Source organism: Falco rusticolus, chromosome 7 (assembly GCF_015220075.1).
Source record: "Falco rusticolus isolate bFalRus1 chromosome 7, bFalRus1.pri, whole genome shotgun sequence".
Taxonomy (NCBI): Eukaryota; Metazoa; Chordata; class Aves; order Falconiformes; family Falconidae; genus Falco; species Falco rusticolus.
Window position 1 is genome coordinate 3055622 of NC_051193.1, and position 22792 is coordinate 3078413.

Consider the following 22792-nt stretch of genomic DNA (forward strand, 5'->3'; position numbering starts at 1 on the left):
TGCTTGCAACTAGCCTTTCAGGTTCACCTTCTTCTTGACCCCTGTAACTCGTGGTCCCGGTGGCACTTCTGTAGCACCCCCGGCACTCTCTGTCTGTGGGCCTGGCTGAACCTCTCGGCTTCCTCACACTCTGCCAGCTCCCCGCTCCCTTGCACTGCCCTGCCAGGGTCTCCCCTGACGCTACAAAGACCTCAGCCATGCTCTCTCAGTCACAGACAGCATCTCACACCTTCCCACCACACTTCCAGCCATCCTGAGAGCGACCCAGGCTCAGCCCAGTGCCAGATGCAGTCAGCCATGCCCACAGCCACACGAGCACACGGCCAAGCAAGCAGCAGCAGCACAGGAGGACAGTTCTCAGGATTCACCTCTGCCCAAAGAAACGACAGCCATTCTGCAGAGGAACTGAAGAGCTCTGGCACTGGTAAGTGTTCAGTTCAGTTCAGAACATCCTCTTAACACAAACTAAACAGAGCTATTTATGAGTTTAGAGGTAAATAGCTGACGAATTGGGGAACACAAGACCCAATAAGACATGCCTCTACAGTTCTGTTGCTCAAAGCATTTCAGTACAGAAGAGGTTTGGGGATACACCTGTCAGAGTGGTCCTCAGGCTTCTCCTGGTCATGTCCCAGGCCAGGTCAAGCTCTCCCATAGAAATCACACATTGGAAAGACAGTGCAAGGACAGATTCTATGTATCTAATGGGTGCAAACAGATGACCTTTAAAATACATGAATTAGTCTCCATATGCACAAAAAAAAAAAAAAAAAAAAAAAGAGGCTGAAAATTTCAGTTCTTTCCTACTCTGGAAATGCCTCAGCTATCACGGGAAAAAGTGGCCTAGATCAGACCACCTGTTTGTAGGATTTGATGTGAGAACCCAGCCAACTGTACCTTTTGCTGCTATTTAGGAATTTTTAGGAAATATTAGAAAATGCTTTTATTTCTCTTTCATGTTTCACGTGTCCCTTCTACCTACTCAACAGAGTCTGTACGCCTATCCCTCTGCACCAAGGTTAGGAGATACATGCATCAATTTATGGTCCATACCCTCACCATGCTTCTCTAGCTATATCCACTGACTTGGCCAAATAACATATTTAAACCATCCCTCAAACTTGCTGCAACTTCCTTCACCAGCCTAACAGCCCTAAAAATTGTCTTCCTTTCTTTAAACTCAACAAATAGAGCGCGACCATCTTCCCTGCACATGCAGTCCCTTAGAAGTGTCCAGGTCCTGGAGCTGCAGTCAGCCAGCTCCATTCCACTCCACATCCCCTCACTATGTAAATGCACTGCAACACCGCTTACTGCACCCCTGGCTCCAGGCAAGCCAGCTTCAAACCACAACCACCAGCCAACCTTCCCTCAAGCTGAGACTGGGACACAACTTTCCACTGAAGCGCTCCTTACCTCCCTTCCAGTCCCAAGCAAAAAAAGACTTCAGAAATAAGGGCTATTTTAACTTCACTTGAGCAAGACTTTGATGAAGTGCTGTAAGCCATGCACCATACCTTGAAGCATCACAGCCATGGAAAAATATCAGAGTTCATGCAAAGATGTGCTCCGGAATCTGAAGGTTTTTAAACATTATTAGCCTGATGACTGTGAAAAAGGCCTTGATATAACTGTACTCCAAGAGTCCGCTGTAGCTGCTGTGTCACCGTGTTCAGCTCTAGTGATGTCTGGCTTAAATGCCATTGTTCAGCATCTCATCGGTGCTCATTTACGCAGGAACAGACAGACCAAGGGCTTGTTTCACATTCCAGACTACCTTCCCCAGAAGCTGAACGCCCTTCTGCCTCCTACTTGTTTTTCTAAGGCCCCCACTTCTTCCTCACAATTGCTTTTATTGCAGCAAGGTGCTGGTAGCACAGAGTGCCATAGCACGCTACGAAACACAAAAGAAGAAGTGTAACATCAAGATGAACAATTTTTGGCTGTGCTAGTCATACACTAAGTAAATAAGTCTGCCTTTTAAGTACTTGAGGGTACAACTGTGTCTCAGCACACAGAGACCTGGTCACTGAATTTAGGCTAATGCAGCAGGACTCTGCTCTGGACCTTGAATGCGAGCAGCCAGCTGCAGGCATGCTCCTACCACACAGCCTACAGAGCAAGGCAGCACAGCACCAGGACTGAGCAGAATCTGTTCTGCTCCCAGCTGGGTACAGAGCAAGCAGTCTTTGCTGCTTTTCCCTGAGAATTAGTGCTGCCTTGGATTCACGCTGCTTGCAGAGTTATGGAAGAGAAGCAGCCAGAGCCCTTGCTGGCCTTTTCAGTGGCTCTCCTGGTATTCACACCCCAGTTTTGTGCCAAACCCCATGAACTTATTCTGGGACCTATGAGTAGCCAGCACATGCTGCCTTGAGCAGCACAGACTGTTACCGCAGGGCTTAAAATCCTGCTGGTTCACCCTCCTTGTCTCCATCACTCACAGCCTGCTGTGTGCTAGGGAGCTCCCTGAAGAGGTGAGAAGCAAACCACTTTCCCCTTACACAGTGAAAAGCAGCACAGAAACCCAGGATGCAACAGCGTTCCAACAGGTCTGAGAATCGGGCAGCATCTTTCCCCCCTGATTTGTTAGGCCGTTTCCCTTGCCTCAAACCTGGACAAAAATCCAAACAAACCAACCTCCTGTTTTCTCCAAAGGCCCCATATTACTGCCTTGATCATCTCCCCACCTTGTAACCCACCAGTGCTAGTGTTCTTTATGATCGTGGTAAGAAAGGTACTCGGACTCTAAAGTAAAATACCATTTGTTTGAACTAAGACAAAAGGGAAGAAGAGAGGACAGATAATCTTATATTCACTCAGGCGCTGGGAAGCCCAAGTTGTGCAACATTAGGTGGATTTCCAACTAGGGCACAGCACGCTGTGCAGATCCAGCCCATGGGGCAGTTTGTTCAGTGCTGCTCAACTCAGCATTCCAACTAACGGCACGTTAACCAGCACTTCCAGAGTCCCAGTGCCTTTCTCACTGGAATCACAACAGACACTTGCACTTGTGCATTACATCCCTCCAGGATATCTCAGTCTTTCCCTGTGCTCCAATTTCCTTGAGAGCAGCAACACAGCATCTGCTTCTCAATGTGTAATGCACTAGTACCGACTGCAGATCAGTTCACAGCTGGCAACACAGCCTTCACTTTTATACTAATGACCCAAATACATTTTAACAGATTGTCTTGCTGAACTTTAAGGCAGTTTCTGCAGAACTGCACAATAACTAGACTTTCCGGTCCTTTGGCAGTATTTCATTCAAGTATCCCACTTACCTCAAGCATTTCAGGCATATTACACTTGCTTTCTGACAGCTACCTCGGACCCTTCCGTGTGCCCAGCCTTACTCTGGTGCCCGTCTCATCCACTCCCCCAAGCACATCATTCTGCCCTCGGGACGGCTCCATCTTCCATAGGGTGAGGATTACTGTCTCCACAAAAGCTTCATTTAGCCTCAGCAAGATCCCAAGGTAAGCAAGATGATGTGATATGCTGGATATCCATACCAGGACAAACCTATTTAGTATCTAGACCAATAAATCCTCCTCCACAACAGCAAGTAGTATTAAAAAGTCAGACCAAAGTCAGACCCCAGAAATACCATACATCAGCATAAAATCCTCACACAATGTCAGCTCCTGTCTTGTCCTAGCAAGGACCACGATTTCTTGGGATATGATAAAGTGCATTACTGTAGATGCAGCGAATATACACATTCAACTGTCATTCTTCTTAGCAGGCTAAGTTTGCCTCAGTAGCATCCTGAGACACCAAAGTCCACAAATCAATCACCTGCTGCACAGGGAACACACATACCGTCTTTGTATGTCAGGCTGCTGGCAAACTTTTTGCCATGGCTGCGTGCGTAGTCCTGGAGGTTGGGGGCACTGGAGGAGCCTCCCAGCACAGTGGTGCTAAACAGGCCGGTGCACTGTGACCCTGGAAAGGCATGGAAGGTGTTAGTATTGTATCTCCACTGCATGCAACTACAGAAAAGCAGGGTTAGTCAAAGAATGAAGAATGAACTGGCCACTTCACAGGCAATCTCAGGTAAAAAAACGATGCTGGGGAGGATAGGGAGGCAGTATTCCCCATTCTAAATTCAGTAGTGCCAAATGCACAACAGACAGCCCAAAACTCAGCACCAGGAAAGTTCCTAACTCCGTCCAGGGTTTTATTTCCAGAGAGAGACACCTTGACACCCTCCAGTCAGCAAATCTACATACTCAGAAAAGCCAGGATGCCAAATCACTGATGTTCCTGTCACAGGGCTTCATTTCTCTGCTGTTCTGCCCTTTCTCTTTGGAAAGTTCCTTTTTCTGTAGGACACCAAGAAGAAAGGACTGCTTGATCTGTTAATCAACAAAAGTGGACTAATCACTCTATCAAGCAGTAAGGAAAGCAACGCGACCACAGAGCTTTCTTTCACAAGCTGCTGCCCAGATGATATTTCACATCCACTTGGTCTTTTGCTCCTCCAGAGCAGGTCCAAGTGCTCCATGAACTACCCTTGCAAAGCAGCAGATGTGCACACAGCATGGAACGTGGCTTACCCTATGGCAAGGAATACAGCATGCAAGACGGGCTCGTGCATAGAAGGGCAACCTAACAGCGATGGCTTTGGCAACTGCTGGTGTTTGCTTCTCCAAGGCACAGTGTTCTGCAGAGTGACTTGACTTTATGTGATATTTAGGGAACATCAGGCATTTGAAACAGGATTCTTTCCACTGAGGAAAGCAATCACAAGTGAGACAAAACTTTATTATGAGCCAGACAAAGCCACTGATGGGCTATAAATTCTCCGCTAAACTGTCTTGATGCTGCATTCTGTACTGAGAATACCAACTGTTAAAAATAACATTACTCTTACATACAAAAGGCTTCCAGAAACAAGCACATTGATCTTGTTCCACCTTGTCTGCCAAGGCAAAAAAAAATGACATATTGCCTATTAGTATTTAACTCGAACAGTGCAACTGTTACTACTGTTAAAAAGATCCTGCCTATATTGCAAGAAGTTCTTGATTCTAAAATACAGCATCAGAGCATGACTTAGGTTGGAAGAAACCTCTAGAAGCTTCTTTCTCAACGCCCCAGCAGCAGGGCCAACTTGGATCAGCTTGTTAGGGTTTGTCCAGTCAAGTTCTGAATAGCTCCAAGAAAGGAGATTTCACAACCTCTCTCAGCCCCTGTTCCAGTATCTGGCACATTCATGGTGAAAAATTTATTCCTCCCAGCTAATGGGAATTTACTCTGCAGACACACTGCAGCTTGTGTCTATCGGTTCTCACCCTGTCACCACCCGCCTTGGAGGACAGTTTGTCTTCTCTGTAACCTCCCATGTAGGTGGCTGAACAGCAGTAAGGTCTTCGCTCCCCTCCACTTCTGATCTGAACAAGCACCACTCTCTCAGCTTCTCCTCCGAGGTCGCGTGCTCCAGCCCATCCGCCCCCACTGCCCCTTCCCGGGCTCACACCCGCTATATCCACCCCCTTCTGGCACCAGGGAGCCCAGGGCAGAACAGCAGCGCTTCAGACAGTCTCACAAGGGGTTAATAGAGGGGAAGAACCAAATCCCTCAGCCTGATGGCTGCACTCCTGCTAATTCAGCAAAGCATGCTGTTGGCCTGTGCTGCTGGAAGGACACACTGCTGCTTCATGTCCCAGGACCCCAGCTTTCTCTGCAAAGCTCTTTTTTAGCCAGAGCTTCTTTGGAAAAAAACACACAGTTCCTGAGGTTTGAGCTATTCACACATAAGCTCAGTCTAAGCTGATGACATCTGCTGCGGGAACAGTGGAGGATGACCAAAAGGGTTCTTGTGCATGGAATTTAAGCTATTCCAACCCCATGACACTGCTGGTAGCTTTTCACAGGACAGACTAACACATATGTGTCCTTGGACAAACAGGCAAAGAACTGATACACAAGTCTTAGAAAATTTCTCCTAATGCCTTAAACGGAAGCTCAGTGCTGACTCAGCATGAACCGGAATCTGTCACAACACAAACAAAATTTTGTCAAGCAGCAGCCGGCATGATGCTCCTAATCATCCTTCCATGGCTTGAAAGCAAACAAACAAAATAAAAAAAAAACTCCAAACCCAACAGACTCATTTACTGGCAGATAAAAATGGAACAGAAGATTTTTATGACTTTCTATCTTGAGCAACCTCATGTCATTAATTATAAAGCTAAGGATACCCCCATGCTTCTGCTATCCTACAGCAGACAGAGGCATTTTGCTAGCACCCTTATGCCAGAAAAGAATTCACAAAAATGACTCTATGGATGACAGCAATTGTCTACAGTGAACTCTAGGAGACCACTGTAGGCAAAGTAAACACACACACGTGCATCCTAAAGAACATAATGGTATACTAGCCATTTGGATTTAATCTGGACAGCAACATTTGCTACTGTATGTGCTGGATCTTTTTTGCGTATTTAATTTTCAGATGTACTTTCAAAATTTCAGGTGTTTAAAAAATGGACATCCCTTATTTCCCTATGGGAGTCTAGCACAAAGCTTCATGCCCACTGGCAATACAACACCTCCACTGCTCAAACAGCAAGGAGTGATGTTGCCCCATTTTAAAGTGTTCTTGCAAGCAAAGAAAGGCACTGAAGCTTCTCTAGGCTCCTCAAGCTAGAAGCACACACGCTATTGCAGACAATCCACAGTAATGCACGCGCTCCTGCCCAGAACAACGTGGCACACTCTGAAGCACCACTTTGCACAGACAAAGCAGCTGCAGCCCGCCCCTCTTCCAAGCAGACACTTCAAGGCATTTTTTTAAATTACAGTAAAGACACAACTCTGGCAGGTATGGCAGCAGGGTGGTTACGGGAGCTCTGTCCTGCTCCCCGTTCCTGCATGGCTAAACACACGCGGTTATACCTGATGTTCTTCCAGAGAATCCATTCTCCCAGAGATAACGATAGCCAGCCACTGACAAGGTCAGGCAACAGGAGATAGGATCAACTTCAGAAAAGCTCAGAAACAGCAGGCAGTATCTGAATGAACCCCCTCATCACACAGCTGCTGAGACAAGAATTAAAGCCACAGCTCAAGCTCCTGTGAGTTCTATATTATTTCTCACAGAGAGCGCCCATTTCAGGTCCTAAAGGGGGAAGAAATTAGATTTCTACAAAACAAGCAGGAAAGGAATCAGGAAGATTCCTTGAAGAGCTTGACTTTTACAGGTAAAGAAGCATCATTCTTCTAACAGTTCTCAGGTTAAGAGAAACACAGACAGCCTAATAACGAGGGACTGTGCAAGCTGGTGTTGCACCACAGGTCTCTCCTGCTCAACCCTTCTGCGCCTGCAGCTGCCAGACGGAGAGAAGAATGATGGCTGGACTGAGTATCCAGCTGGAGGTCTACTGTCACAGGTGAGGTCTATCATTCCTACCCAAAGTTTCGTCTTTGCAGAGCTTCACAGTTGGGAGAGACCAGCACAGGCTTCCCAGCAAGGCGAGTCAGGCAAGGACCTGAAATTAAACCGGCTGGGATTACATTACAAAATTTGTTGTCAAGGAAAAGCAGTACTGTACAAGGGTCCAGTAGAGTAGTAGTCTTCTCTATGGCCAAAACAGACATTCCTCAGAAAGCTGAAAAAGGCTATAGTAAATAGGCTGTAATATCTGCTTTCCAGAGCATGTGCCTTCTGGTACTCAGACATCCAAACAGCAAAGATTGTTTGCACGTAGCATTTGATGTACTCAGTAATTCTCCAAGCAGATGCACTTCCTTGACTGTGTGCCATCTCAGAAATTCTCATATTGATTCACATGGATTCACAGAATAACCACAGGTTTCTTGAAGACTAAGCAAGGCAGTCTGTTACAGCTCACTTAATCCTGCAGGGGGTCTGTGAAAGGCAGAAGTAGATGCACCACATGAAATAACACATTCAAAAACCACTATGGCCAAGGCTATTGTGCCTTTGTGAAAACAATATGCATCAGCCATTCCTTCTTAGATTTTTCCAACTGGCTGGGAGCATAGCTGGCAGACTCCAGGGATGCCTCCTAACGACTCTGAGGAAAATTCCCTTTACCTGGTAAGAATTAGCTTCCAAAGCAGCAGCTCATTCAAAAGTGACAAAGAAATGATCAGGCCTTTCAGAAATCTCTTAGCTGCAGGATATCCACGTAACAGAGTGAAGAACTGATGAGTCAGAACTGCTGCAAGTCTAGAGCCATGCCATAATGCAAATATGTTTTTAAAGAAAAGGAAAGTGGGCATAACTTGGGCATTTCCACCTCCTGGTGCTTATTAGTCATCTGCAAGATGTAGGTTTCATAGCTATCTGAACGTCATGACAGCAAATACAGCTTTCCAGTTTCCAAGTACAAGGAATGGTACTCTCAAGACAGGCAGCGAACACTAAGCACCCCAACACATTCTCTTCTGCTGGCTACCATGCAAAGGATGGCTAACCAGGGATTCAGGCTCAATTAGGGAGCTGTCAAACACCATTGCAGATGACAGATCTTTTCCATACAAGAGATCTTTATCAATCAAAGTAGAAATAGAATAGTCTTACATGAAGAGTAGCTTTGCATGTAAATTACTGTTTTACAGAACAGAAAGCATGCTAGTTCTCAAATAAAAGATCACTTCCTACTAAGTTCAGAAATCATATAACAAATGATAGCAACACAGAACCAGAAGGCCAACCTGCAAGTACACAGCTTGCTCTGTTGCTCCCATACTATAAAGGATGAAAAGTGCATCTTCTGTTGCTAGAAGGTGAAGGAGAAGATCATACACAAATGGAAATACAGCAGGACAGTCTCCACAGTGGTCTAAATGGTAACACTAAAAGAAGACATGATACACACAGAGACACATACAAGGAACTTAAGCCAGATGTATATGCAGGGAGACAGACAGATGCCCACAGAAATACAGAGATACAGGTGAGCAGGCTGGTTACAGGTCAAGTACAGTACCTAAGCCACTTTGCTTCATCTCAGAAGACTGCCTGGAATAAGTGCTGAAGAGGCGATAACCTCCTGATTTGGAAGAAGATTCAGAGAGCACCTGCAAAGACAGACAGTATAATCAGTGTTGTGCTCTAAGGTACCCACTGGTCTCAAAAGGCTTGATACAGCAATGGAATGTAAAGAAAAGTACGTCTCTTCCTTAAAATCACAATTTTCAAGAAGCATAAAAGTACTCATATGCTAAGGCTGTGACAGTGCACACTCAATTTTAATTTGAAGTTTGTGTTGGGCTGTGGAAGAGCAGTGATTTCAAAAGTATGAAGGGTTCCTTGTCTCCCAAGACTCTTGCTGGGATCACTGGGACACAGAGTTCCTTCTTTAGCTGCAGGGAAGTATATCCCCTTTAACTTAGTATGTGCCTGCTACAAAGAGCCCCTGAGCGCTGCATGGAAGGATTACATCATGGGTGACACAAAGATGGAACCAGCTACAAATACCTCAAGCCCTAACTCTCTGCTTTTACTGGTTCAGAGAACAGATGGTAAAAAGGCCTGTGAAACCCCTCCAAAAGGAGGAGCAATTCTAGAGCATTTTGAAGGTGCCAGCTACCTGCGGACTGTGAAGCTAGTAGCCTTATGACACATAACAGCCTCGAAGGAGAGAAGTAAGGACAGTAAAATCGATCTTTGTTATTTTAGCAGATCAGTGAATGGGACAGACAACACTGACAGTTTAAACACTCCATAATAAACCCACTGGTTAGCAGGGACCTCCGATTTGCATGACATCTTAGATGGGAGACAGGAACAAGATACATGGAGCTGAACTGCGAGAGGCAAAGGCTGGAGTCTATGGGAATGCAAAGATGTCTCCGTGGCTAGGTGAACAGGTTGCACATAATCTCATTGCTGGTTACACTGATGCCTCTACAGAGCACGTAATCCAAGTAATGCTTCTCTTTCTCAAGCATTTCCTTACTTGCTCTTCCTCATCGATTCCTCTGACCTGTGTTCCCCTTGTCCTTCCTCAATGAGGATGAGTCTGGGAGGTCTACCTTCCAAAAAATCCCTCCTTAATTTCTGCAGATCCTTTCCCAGAATCAATTCCAACTCTGGCACATTGAAAGAAAAGCCAGGAAACCAAAAAAACAAGCAAAAGAACTTCCTCAGAACAACCAAGAGCGCCCATCACACTGTTACCTCCATGGACCCTGTCTTGCGGTTCCTGATCAGCGGCGATCTCCGATGAATGCTGACCGGTTCGGAAGGCTGCGGGGACCTTTGCTGTGCGCGGTCTGGCTCATCCGTGCCCTTCTCTTTGGAGAGGTCCTCCAGGCTGCCTTGGTCCGCCTTCTTGTCCTCATTCTGCAGCAAGGAAACATTGACACCTACAGGCACGTGGCCTTGGCCAGCGCTGCCCCGCCACCGGCTCCAGCCTTGGGTCTCCCAGCTCTGCGGAGCGAGGCAGGATGCCAGCGCGCTCAAAGGCTGCCTCGACAAACCCTCGGAGCGAGGCAGGGAACACAACTCGCTAACAGCCTGCGGGCGCAAGAGAAAGGAAAATGTACCGTGGGAGAGCGGGCAGCGGCAGAGGCCGGCAGAGCGGCGAGCCCAGCACTCGCCACGTCCCCGGCGGGCAGGGCAGCCCGTGGCCCAGCAGGGCAGCGTGCTCACCTCTGCAGAGGCGGGCCGAAAGCCAAACCCCGTGGGCACGTTTCTGTCTTCCTCACAGCCTTTCACGCCAGGGCTGAAATGCAGCTCCACATGGAAACGCTCTTCTGAAGAAGGGTCCTGTGAACACAGGGCAGGGGGAGTAAATCAATACACAAAAAGCAGTCCTGCTGTCAGCACAGGCCGTGTCGGGACCCCGGCCACCTGCCATGCCGGCGCAGCACGCATCCCAAGCGCATCCTTTTGGAAGGAAAGCAGAAGCAACAAGAAACCACAAACATAATGGCTCTAGGTTTGTCTCATCCAAAAGGACAGCCCTTATTAGCACGAAGCTGAGGCATTCAAATTGTTGTTATTTTGTGACAACAGCCACCAGAGGACCAAAACAGAATCAGGCTATACACATGTGTGTGTGTGTAGGTATGTATATAGGTAGATTAGATACACACAAACCTAGAACGTAGCCCCTTCCAATCCACTCCTGTGGCAAAACCAGCACACGCTGGGGCAAGGAGAGACTGGTTCCCTCCTGGACCTTTAGTCAGGTTGTTCCAAGATTTAGGTCTCTAATGTTTTCTTTTTCTTTTCCTTTTTTAAAGGAAGCCAGAGCTTTTACAGTATCTGGAGCTAATGATTTAAAACCACAAGTTTCACCATCTCTTCTTACTAAAAGATTTACACCACTCCGAAGAGCTCTACCCAGACTTTTTTTTTTTTTTTTTTTTTTTTTGACAAACAGCACTAGGAAGCATTTCACTTCTACCATCAGAACCCCACATCAGCTTGGTGAATACAAGATTCTAACCGCAGCGTATGGAGGAGCGGGACTGCTCCCCTCACCCACCGCAGCCTCCTGCAGTACGGGACCTGAGCCACAGGACCTGGGATTCAGAACATGCAGTTCAGTGCCAAACCAAGTTACAGTCATCACCACCAGCTTCCACATTCGGGCTGGTTTTTAAATTATTCTCTTTACTTCCTGAAGATACCAGTATATAGTTCCCTAACTGTATCAGTATATTTTTAAAGTAACTAAAGGTTACGAATGTGGAATTTCTGGATATTTTCTAGAAATATTTGGAAAAACCTGCCAAATACAATTTGTTTTTATTTATTTTTTTCTACTGTTCATTTGTCATTAATATTAAGAAACAGCAAATTATTTTGTGGTAGGAAATGCTTTAAAATAGATAGTATCGATCACATAAGCTTGGTGTTACTGCTCAGGGTGGCACTCTGCTTACATGTAACAAGCATTAACTGGGTCACTGCCTCCCACCTAAAAATAAAATCTAGCGGCTGTGTTAATGACCTGTCCATCTTTATTCACAAGCAGAGAGTGCTCAGGTTACAGACTTCCCAGCTGAACCGCCTCTTGGTGACTGCCCCTTGCATCATGGCAGGAAGTATTTTATCCTACAGCTATATCCCTCACCTTGTTGTTGTCCTCGTAGAGCATGATAACAATCTGGGTCATGTAGTTCAGCTCTGAGATAGCACTCAAATAGTCCATGGCTCTCTTCCACTGCTGGTCTTTGTTTTCCTGATATATACACATAAACAGTCGCATGGTATAAGCAACAGCAGACACCTTGCAGCATTCAGTGAAATGGGTCTGAGAGACTTTGTCTCTCCACAAGATAACAACATTGGCAGGACAAAAACCACCTTGCTTAACTTGTACAGAGAGAGATGGCCTTCAGTGGGGTGCTTACAGTAAGGAGCAACTGCATAGAGGGACACTCAGCTACCCACACAACCCACGTGCAGATCTGAGCACATCCAGCTGCCAGCCCTGCTATGCCATGCTGACCGGAGAAAAGCATAACCCACAGCAGGTCCCCAACACAGTTATTCTTAAGTAGTGGCCTCCAGAATGGAATAGTTTAGAGAAACATAGAAAAAAGCACAAGGGATGAACTTGTGCTAAATAAGGGACCAAGTGAAGCTCCTTTTACATGATGCTGAATGAAAAGTCTACAGAGCCTCGCTGGACCCTTGGGCTCGACAAGGCAGGGCAGCCCACCCCTCATTGCTTCCCAGCACTGCTGGGGAATGGCCATACCTGAAGTGCCACTCGTGTTTGCTGTGGAGCATCTCACCACCTTGACAGACACGGAATAAACCCCACCGGTACAAATGAACCCAGATGCAGCTTAATATCCCTGTGCTGGCAACACAGCATCCTCTGACACTCAAGTGGGGGAGTGAAGTAGCATCTTACTCAGTGAGCAATTCAGAGGTACTTGCAGGATCACTGACTACAGATACAGTGAACTTCCACAGACATCAGAAACGACGCCTGCTAAGCAAGCCCAAATTCTTAAGGAGTTTCAGAACACCACGCTTAAAAATGGACAGATAAATCAGAAAGCCTCTTGAGGAGTCTAAAGCAGAGCTGTTCTCAGGGTCTGCACGCCAATTCCTTCAGGAGGCAGGTTATAATAGCAAGTGAAGGTTAGACTGGATGAGTCACTCCCCTAAAAATGTGTCATCGGTCCCTCTGGTAGGGAGCACCCACTATGCATTTGCGACCTCAAATCTCTTCCTCTGTAAGCAAACTGATTTTCTTGACTTCAAATTGACAGAATGTCACTAAAGAATAGAGCCAAGCTCTTGAAATAAAGGGTTGAAGGAAGCAGGAAGAGAGAAATTCCCTCATCCCCATTGTCTCATACTGCTATCCTCCTACACAGGTAAGTCGTCTACTCAGCTGAAACCAGCAGGACAGCTCTTGGAGAAAACATGCCTCTGTTACAAGCAAGGCAGGCAGTGTCAGGACTGAGGAAGAACAACCCTCCTGCATGCCAGAAAGGCAGGAAGCTGCAGCATGCAAACACAGCAGAGATGGAGTCGGCCAGAGGCCACTGATGCACATCATTACTGGGGGTGCTGGCTAGAGGGGCAACCTATGAACATACACCGTCCACCTGGGAAAGGGGCCACTGAAAAAAAGCAGGGAGGCTTACTCTGTGAGCATTGCTGGGACACTTACATCCAGGAGCCCCCCATAGCGGAAGATACTGAGCAGAGAGTGCACATGGCTCTCACTGGTGAAGTAGAGCCGTGTCCGAACATGGCGACCTGGTGACAAAACTCCTCTTGAGTACCTAAACCAAAACCAGCGCAGTGTTACTCACAGCCTGTCAATGAATCGCCATCTACCATACAGCAGCATTTCTGCAGGCTTAACGGAGTGAGATAACCCCGCACTGGGAACTGTCAGAGAGCAGCAGGAGCTGAACAAACAGTGAGAGCACTGGGCACGGAAGCAGCAGCTTTTATGGAATCCTAACGAAGACACATGGTGGGGCGGCCGTGGCCTCAGCATACTAGCACTTGCCCCTTGCAGAGACAGGGATCAAGGCACCACCATCCAACGACAACAGGTTTAAGCTTCTGTGGCACGCTGCTCCTGCTCAGCAGTCTCAATGTGCCTTTCCATTTCCCTTCTAGTCCCAGGAGCATCAACATGCCTCCGTCTTGGTGTGTCCTTCAGTGTATGTTCAATGCCTCCTTCCACACCAGTACACTCTCCTGGTGTGGTTCCCACACCCTGCTCCAAAGCTGCCCTCCCCACCAGCAGCAGCATGCAGCACAATCCTTACAAGGGATGTAGTTTGTTGACAGACTCATCTTCATGGGTTCTCTGTAGGTCCAGCTGGATCTTTTTAATGAGAGGAAGACAAAAGCCAATAGCAATCTCCAGTTTCTCCTCCTTATTAATCCCATATTCCTGCAGGAACAAAACAATAGATAGCCTTCAGCCCTGGTTCTTTGCCACATCCTCATATGAAAGGAGGCTGGACTTCAACAGTCCTGTCCGCAAGCACCCCGACAGCTAAGCAAGGACAGAAAGGGAAATGTCACTCAGCACCTTTCTCTTTTTTATCCCCCACACATATTGCAGAGGGCAACAGAGGACAGAGACTCCTCCAAAAATCCCAGTCTGACCAGACATGACTGTCAGTATTCTTCCAACAGCTGAGAGGGACAAGTACCATCAGGGAACCTCCTCTCATGACACACAAACTCATACCCTCACCTGGCATGAGCATTAATGCAACAACTGCTATTTGCAAAGATTAAACTTCAAGTGCTACGTTGGAAATAGCCAAACTGCATCTCATCAGAAACACTGTGGACAAGTTTAGAAGACCAGTTCTGCTCTACACAGGCACAAGTGCAATTGGACCTTGCTGGTAGAAGTTCATCCCTTCCAAAGGAACCATTTCTGCCAGAACAACGGTGAATACAGAGATCCGTTGCATGGCGCTGCTTTGCCTTCCCATGTTCACGGGCACAAACTTTGTGAGAAGCAAGCCCACCGTGCAAACTGAACAAGTTCTAGTTTGACAAGAATATCATACTTGCCAGAACAAGCCTCCACCTTCAACACAGAAATCTCTCTTCCCCTGCACCATCTTATACGTGGAGAATGGGGTGTTGCTACAGCACACACATGCAGCTTGAAGCTGGGCTGTAATGCACCATGATGGATGTGGAAAAGCTTCTGCATCAGCTGTTCATTATTCTGATGCTGTCAGAATCCTCACCCAGGAAGCCCTGCCACATCTTCAGTCAGAAATGGTTTTAGCCTTATACAACCACTAAGAGATATACCTGTAACATGCAGTCTTGAGAGTTAATGTGGAAGAGAATAGAGAAAAAACAAGACAGGGAAATGATCAGAAACTGACACCACAAGACATCGTCACGCAGGCAGGACAGGCTATACCTGGGGTATGATCACATCTGCCAGGGCTTTGGAAAGTTTGAAGAGTTCAGCTGTGCCTTCCAGTTTCAGTGCGCAGTTGTGCTGTACATCATACTTGATGCAGTCATAGATATCAGGGATCTTGCTGATGTCGTAACGCCCATTCTTCATGCGGAAATCTCGCTCCAGCTTACTCCAGCGTTGCAGCATCAGTTCTAAAGTCTCACTGTGGTACAGCTGCAGGTCTAAACAGCAAAGAACACGAAACCACATTCACGCCCTGACCTGCGTAGATTTCAAGTGACAGCTGTAACCGACTTCTCCCAGCACAAAACAGCTCTGATTAGTATGCCACCCACAGGAATCCTAGACTGGAAAAGCCACTGGACCTGTTGCAAGGAGTTTTAACCTGCAGGAACAAGCTATTTCCAAAATATTTGATAGAACTGCTTGCCTGTTGACTTACATCTGCCATAAATCATGTGAAATGTTCCACAGATGCCTTTTTAAAACCCCTGCACTGTTACTAGGAAAGATCTTAGAGATGAGCAAAACGTGACTGAAAGGTTTTTTGTTTATAGTCTTAAGCTTCACTTCAGGAAATGCCTGAAAAAAATCAGGCTATACTGCTGCTGTTTACATTTGCTCTAAACCTAAGATGCACGTATAATTTCCTTTACATTAAGGCTCTCTTTAACAGCAGTTAAAAGTGATTCAAATAAGAGCCTTCTACATCAATAACAGAGAGAATTTCACTTTAGAATTTCTTTGCTACAGATAAACACAAACTATAGTGGTGTTTGGGAGCTCTGAAGATGTAACAATACATGAATCCATTCCAGACCCTTTCCCATTCTGATGCTCACCTGCAGATTTGGGGTCTTCAAGACGTTTTTGTATCTGGGACGTGAGATTCTCAATCAGAGTGAACACCTGGTTACAAACCTCTACTGGGTTCTGGATAAATGTCATGGAGTTGAGCAGAGAAGCACTGCCTGTAGGTGCTAGCTGAGAGAAGATACCAGCAGAGATTAGTTAGTATCTTTACCAGCTGGCAACACAAAATGTCTGCCTTTTGCAGCTGTACGTATTTAGGCATGTTTTAAAAACTTCTTCAGGACCAAGCTCAGAGGGAGCAAACAACTGCTCCTATCACATCAGACCTCCACCTACAATATCCGCTCTTGTCTCACTTTGCTTCTGTGCTTGAACAGGAGGGCTTCATAGAAATTTCAAGTAGTTCTTTGAGGTGATAAGTATGTTGCTTAATGGTAATGGATTTCAGTCTGGTAATCAGATCTCAGCCTGGGAAAAACAGTGTTTTGGGGACTTGTTGGAGAAGCAGCTATAGTGCTTTTATTGGTTGCTGTGCTGGATGTAGCACGCGCTCTCTACTCTGCAGTTATCAGACACTGACAGGACACAAAAGGGTTTGTGTCCAAAAGATCTGTTCACACATGCACAAAGCACCGATCTAGAACCTGGCAAGGCATACTCCTGGGTCTGCAGCAATTGGGATTGTTTTGGGCAGCATGCAGTAAACTACAAGAACTCTTCTTTTAGCACACCCACGAGAATAAAATGCACTGGGACTTCTAAAGGGAGAGGAAGGTACTATGATGATTCTTGAAGGGGATAGTAGAGCAACACTGGAGATTTTCACTCTAAGAAGGGCAGGGGCTATTTTCACCTGGAGAAGGAGCTATTAAACAGCCGTTTCCCTTCCTAAATTCTGTTTATATTGTGTAATTTTGACCAGAACTGATCTCAGACTAACCAAACTACTGCTCACATACCAGCAGGCTTCACAACAAACCACTGGAGCAATGCTATTCTCCTTCCAGATGCAGAAAACAATAAAGCCACACAGGTGCTTTACCTTTTCATAATCCTCTTCACAGAACTCAGCATCCTTCTGCATGATTTCATGCAGTCGTGCCTTCACTCTGTGTTGACAGCTGCTAAGGGAATCACTGTCACTGTCCAGGAGGCCATTCATATTGGCACTTTTCACCATTTGCACCAGGATGGGGGTCAGCTCTCCTTCCAGGGCCAACAGACCCTAAAGCAACACAAGGACAAGACTTCAGCAATACAAGCAACAAACACTTCTGGTAATTTCATGGCCAGCCTTCAGTCGAGTGAAACCTCAGCTGTCCTTGAAGAGCAGATTTACAGCAACAGCACCTACAGTCACCAGTGACTCTGGCATGCCTCTAGAGCTATCTGAAGCAAAAGGCAGGCTCTGCCTGCAGCAGCTCTAGATTTATCTAGGTAATTATTGAGTGGCCAACTCAGTTTGCTGGAAAATATTGATATAGCAGAGGCTCTGAAGCACACTAAGATCACTACTGGATTCCCTTTGGCTCAAGCTTTAACTGCAGATGGACCTGTCTTCTCCCTAACTCCCAGCCCACACTGAACCAAAGACATTTCATCCCCCTTTTAAATCCAGCAGTGAAGGAATAACCCCTCTGGCTAGGCAGTCATCCAAGAAACACTCATTTTGTAGGCAATTAATACTCAGCAACAGGTTTGATGTTGCTTTAACATCAAACACCAGCAATAATCCATAAATAATTCCTTCCTGGTCAGAGTCCTATCCTGGACAGGATGCTAAAGGTAACATACATGTGCAGCTACGCTGGATTTCCAGTACTGCCCCATGCACTTGCTAATAGCATGGTATACCACTGTCCTCCCAACAGAGAGGGCAAAGCTCCCAGAACAGCTTTTCCCTCATTACCAGAGGTTTTCCTTTAGAACTGGCATATTTTAACACTAATGTAGCCAAACTAACAGATGCCTAAAAGAAAGAAAGGACCTTTGCAAAAGCTGCTGCTGTCATCTGAACTCGTCCCTCATCTGAGGCATAGATCTTGAGATCATGACGGTAGGTGCTGTGCAGCCTGAGCAAGCCACATCCAGGGAAACCAGCGTAATCACCTGGAACAGAGGACAAACCCAAAATTAATATTCTGACTCCTGCAAAACTATCAGCTGAATACGCTGCTTTAGACAACAAACTTTATTGTAGTGACAAAGTTATGTAGAGATTTAATCACTTTCATACCCAGCATTTAGGCTGCTCCAAAATACTCTACCTATACATGATAACTAGAAGTCTGATTCAGGCTTTGCTTAACTTGGGAAAGTTCATTTTGAGGAAAAAAAGTGAGCATTCACCAGTGAAATCTGATGCTGCACAAATTCTGCAGCAATCCTCTCTGAACAGTCTATAATTGTTCTGCTAGCCTCAACACCCCTGTGCAGAATAAAGATGCACACAAAAAATTGCCTCCTGCTTGTCCTCTGCAGAAGAGCAGGTACTGCTGCCACCAGAACTGCAGGCAGAGCTGTTCAGTAGGGAGGCACCAGACTTCCAAAGCATAAGCTGTAGAGCTACAATTATCTTGTGGCACAAAATTGGCTGAGTCAACCACAGAAGTGAGATCAGTAATGGGAGAAAGCAACTCATGCAGCGCTTGAGTCTGACCCTCCAAAGACAGCGCTGTGGTGACTAATTTGTTGCTGCCTGGAATCCCGTGATGATTTTGCCACGGTACCCAGTCACACTGCATGAGAAAACAGGAAAACTGCTCCCAGCCCTGAGCTCACAATTCACAGGATGGGACGGGAGACAAAAGGACAAAGCTTACCTTGGCCACCAGGGTACATACAGCGAAAGGCCCGCCCCAGCTCTTCTGCCTGCACTCTTCCTGCTGGCGTCAGCTCTCCACCCCACTTAAGCACCAGCAGAAGGGATGGGGAAGACTCCCGGCGACCTTCTAGAAGACAAACAGGTACTCACTACATCAGATGTCAAAGCTGAGCTTGCAGAGGGAGAGGAGGGGAGGAAGAAGAGGTTGTCATCAGCACCTTACAGAGCCTGACCCAAAATCCCCAGGAACCAAATCAGCAAGTACGAAATTAAGTCACCACTTTTTGAAGGTATAGGCTGACATTCATGAAATTGGAAGCATAACACTTGTGGCACCATCCAGAGTATATTGGTCCACTACATTACGCGTCACTCCAACCCTTCATATGATGTGAGCAAAGCTAAGGTATGGGTCACTAATTTTGCTTGCACATCCAGAGGCCTATATACATAGGAAGCTGCATGCACTGCTTGAAGATCATGGCAGCAACATCAAATTTCTTTACCTTCATCTTCACTTGCAGCTTTTGGATGTCCATGAGGCAGATAGGTCAACTGAACCTTACGGTTAATGCCAGAAAAATGTCCATACCTGTCACAAGGGAAGGGGGGGCGGAAATTTAAACAAATCAACTCCACTCACCCTTTGCCCAGAGGTCCCTAGGCAGCACACAGCAAAAATACAGCACAGGTAAGAGACTTTCTGCTGCAACACCAATTGCCACAGGACATGAACATTTTTGCCATCTACCTGTGACCCAGCACATACCCTCAAAAAAAGCCAAACAACTCCTCCAAATGAAATTCAAAGATCCATTTACTTGCCTGCACTTCAGCTGACAGCACTCTGTGCTGCCATACCTCACCAGGGTTTTAACCAACCTTAGTTAATTTCTGTCTACATCTTTAACAAGTGAACTAATGAGATCACAGAAAAAAAACAATAGCCGCTCTGAGGATAACCACATCTCTATTGAGCAGAATGAGCAGGGCAAGACATCATAGCAAACGTTCATCCTCTGTGCTCCACAGACATGGCTTGAACGCAGACACCGCTTGCATGTGCCACAGTGAGCTATAGCTCTGAGAGAAGCCCTTCTTTTGTTTCTAAGATGCCAACATCACCATACTGTCTTTTATTTTGGCTGCACAAAACCTAAGAGGACACAAACATCTTTTCATGTTTTCCAAACTCCTTGTTATTAAGCTTTTGGCACCAGGACAACCTTATTTAAAATAAGATTTGTTCCAAATTTATCAAAACGCTTCCTTCATATCGGTGTGGTCCCTGCAGGATTCCAGTTCCTCTCCTGCAGCAAAGGAAGCTCAGTTTTGTCCCTATTTGTTTAGCCAAACACCAGACACAGTTGGAAGAAGAATCAGCAGTGGTTTGGATGCCAAGGAGAAAAACATTAAGAGCATGGCACCTTTCATGTACAGCTGCTAACAGGGGATGGGGGGGACCTCTGAGGAGCCAGCTGGGCAGGACATCAGCAGCACAGCTTGTTTCTACACTGCATGCTGACCCACAGCTCTGAGACAAACTCATGGTGCCCCAAGATATGAACCCTTACATCTCCAAGACGCTCTTCAGCTGTTCCAGTTTGGATTTCCTCTCCTCAATCTCACAGTCACTCTGGGTTCCCAGGTCCACCACAAGCTGCCGTGCAATGTCCAGCACTTCCTGTTGGAGAGCAGACAGTCTCAGGCATCCCACAATCCTGCCTCAGACTCACCACTGTACTCTTGCAAAGCCTTCAGATGGCTTCACCCAGCGCCAGGTCCACGCAGACACTTGCCAGAGACATGTCATTTCATAAGACATGGCTCAGGCAGGACAAACTTTCACATTGCAGTTTGCTTCATCCCCACCCTGTGCTCCAGCCCCGTTCAGAACCACGCGGGTGCCTCCACCTGCCCCGCTCCCTAGCCTGGACCCATCTTTCACCAGAGGCAACCACAACAGATGGGCAAGCTGCAGCAGGTCATCCCCATCCTACAGGCTTCACATCAGCCAGGAACAGTTTCCATTCTGCTCTCATACTATCACCCAGCTGAGAATGTATGGGGTGGGGAAAGAGAAAGGGAGCATTTGTGCAACAGACTGTTGCTCTTTTAAGGGTTTCCACCCCCCAAAGAATTGCCTCACACTGATCCACATTACCTGCACGTCCCACACAGTAATCCCAGAGAGGACTCTCCTTACCTGTAGCTGCTCTGGTTTCTTCAGCTTCAACTTCCCTGTTTTGTAGCCATCGTATTTCTCAAATAGCTCAAAGAACCTGAACAGACAACAAAGAATACTGATCCATTTTTCTGTTCTTTCAGTGCTACAAGGACTGTCATCCCTATGTATGCATTCATGCTCTGTTCTTCAGAGAGAACGAGAAGGCCCCCTGGCTCCTTCCTGTGCTTCAGAAACTATGAAAAAACCAAGTGTTTCCAGCCGCAGGTACAAAAAGGAAGCAGCCACTAGCTTCCCATTCAGTGGGGCATTTCCCTCTGCAGCACCTAGCAGACTTTCATACTTTCTTCCAGGCTTCACACAGAGGATGTGAGGATCTTTATGGAGAAAGGGGGCTCCCTCAGCTGGGCAGAAAGCATTTGCTTGAATGCAGCCAGGAAAAAGCACTGCCTCCCGTGCACCCAGCCCTTCTGCTCCTCCTCTTGCTTCAGAGAACAGGCCTGCCTCACTTCCCAGCAGCACAGCATCTTCTCGCCTTGACTCTTACCGGGGATGCTTAACTTCCATCTTCATCTTCTGCTTCGGGGTGCGATCTCCATGCCGGATGACTGCAATAACACAACGAAGCTCCATCCTGGGAAAACACAAGATTCACCTGACAAATGTGCCCCTGCACTCCAGAAGTCCCACCAGAAAGTAGTTTCCCATTGTTCTTTCTGTTCCATCCTTTTGGCAGCTGCTCTCCTCAGTGGTGGCAGAACTTCTCCCAGACTAAACCAAGCATAAGTGCCAAGGCTGTAAAAGCAATCAAAGCACTCCAGACCCTGCCAGGTCATCTGGTTTCCTATCAGGGAAAAGCACCACAGAACCATAATATGACAGGCAGGACCACATCTTGGAAAGGACAAGGCTGGATGTTACAGAATCTACAGAAACAGCACTTTGAATTGTTCCAAGCTTGTTCTCATGCTCAACTTGTGCAATGCTCATAGGACCAATTAGAAAGACCCAGGGCAAAAAAAAAAAAAAAACAAAACCAGAAGAATTGTTATACAGCTGGGATCCTGTCTCTGAACGAACAATAAGAGATGTATGTAAAAAGATCCCACAGCGATCAGACACCGGCAGCAACCAGTAGTTAGGCTGGCTAATTTCAGAAGGGCTACATGAGTTTGCTTTTTCAGATACTATAATATCCAACTATTTCTTATAGGATCCCAGAGAAACAGGGATCGACTCTCGGCAGCCTCATTGTCACAAGGTATTGTTAAAGCCAGCAATCCTGTCAGGTGTGCAGTGTTTTGTGTTTGCCAACTTTTTTCAAACGATCACACGGTAAAGGAAGGATGAATACATACTCTGAATCTGTCTTTTCTGTAGCACCTACTGTGTTCACTTCATACAAGTGTGCAGGTGTGCTGAGGATCGCAAAGAAAGTTTTGCCTTTGGTCTTTTAGCTTTATGTGGTGGAAAACTAGTAAAGCCAACAGTATCAAATGAGGGTCTGCCAAGCGTACAGGTAATGTGAATACTTCAGCTAACTGTTTTCCACCCATTTAATTTTTTTTGCGTTTTCTATGAGTAGCAGAGTACTGAACCATG

The 22792-nt window shown here is 46.5% G+C and overlaps 1 protein-coding gene across 8 annotated transcripts in view; it reads right to left on the minus strand.

Annotated features, from left to right (window-relative positions):
- PPIP5K1 (diphosphoinositol pentakisphosphate kinase 1) overlaps positions 1–22792 on the minus strand; it is a 48635-nt gene that overhangs the window by 13512 nt on the left and 12331 nt on the right. For 7 of the 8 annotated variants that reach the window (XM_037394748.1, XM_037394749.1, XM_037394751.1 and 4 more), the window contains 16 exons: positions 21738–21824; positions 21212–21287; positions 20580–20689; positions 19512–19597; positions 19004–19132; positions 18169–18290; positions 17224–17406; positions 16211–16352; positions 15366–15589; positions 14236–14363; positions 13623–13737; positions 12063–12170; positions 10631–10747; positions 10157–10321; positions 8964–9054; positions 3823–3945 (listed from right to left, as the gene is read on the minus strand). In XM_037394748.1, the coding sequence (XP_037250645.1) occupies positions 3823–3945; positions 8964–9054; positions 10157–10321; positions 10631–10747; positions 12063–12170; positions 13623–13737; positions 14236–14363; positions 15366–15589; positions 16211–16352; positions 17224–17406; positions 18169–18290; positions 19004–19132; positions 19512–19597; positions 20580–20689; positions 21212–21287; positions 21738–21824 (2006 nt within the window). The remainder of the gene's footprint in view (positions 1–3822; positions 3946–8963; positions 9055–10156; positions 10322–10630; positions 10748–12062; positions 12171–13622; positions 13738–14235; positions 14364–15365; positions 15590–16210; positions 16353–17223; positions 17407–18168; positions 18291–19003; positions 19133–19511; positions 19598–20579; positions 20690–21211; positions 21288–21737; positions 21825–22792) is intronic. The other variant, XM_037394752.1, reaches the window with a different exon arrangement.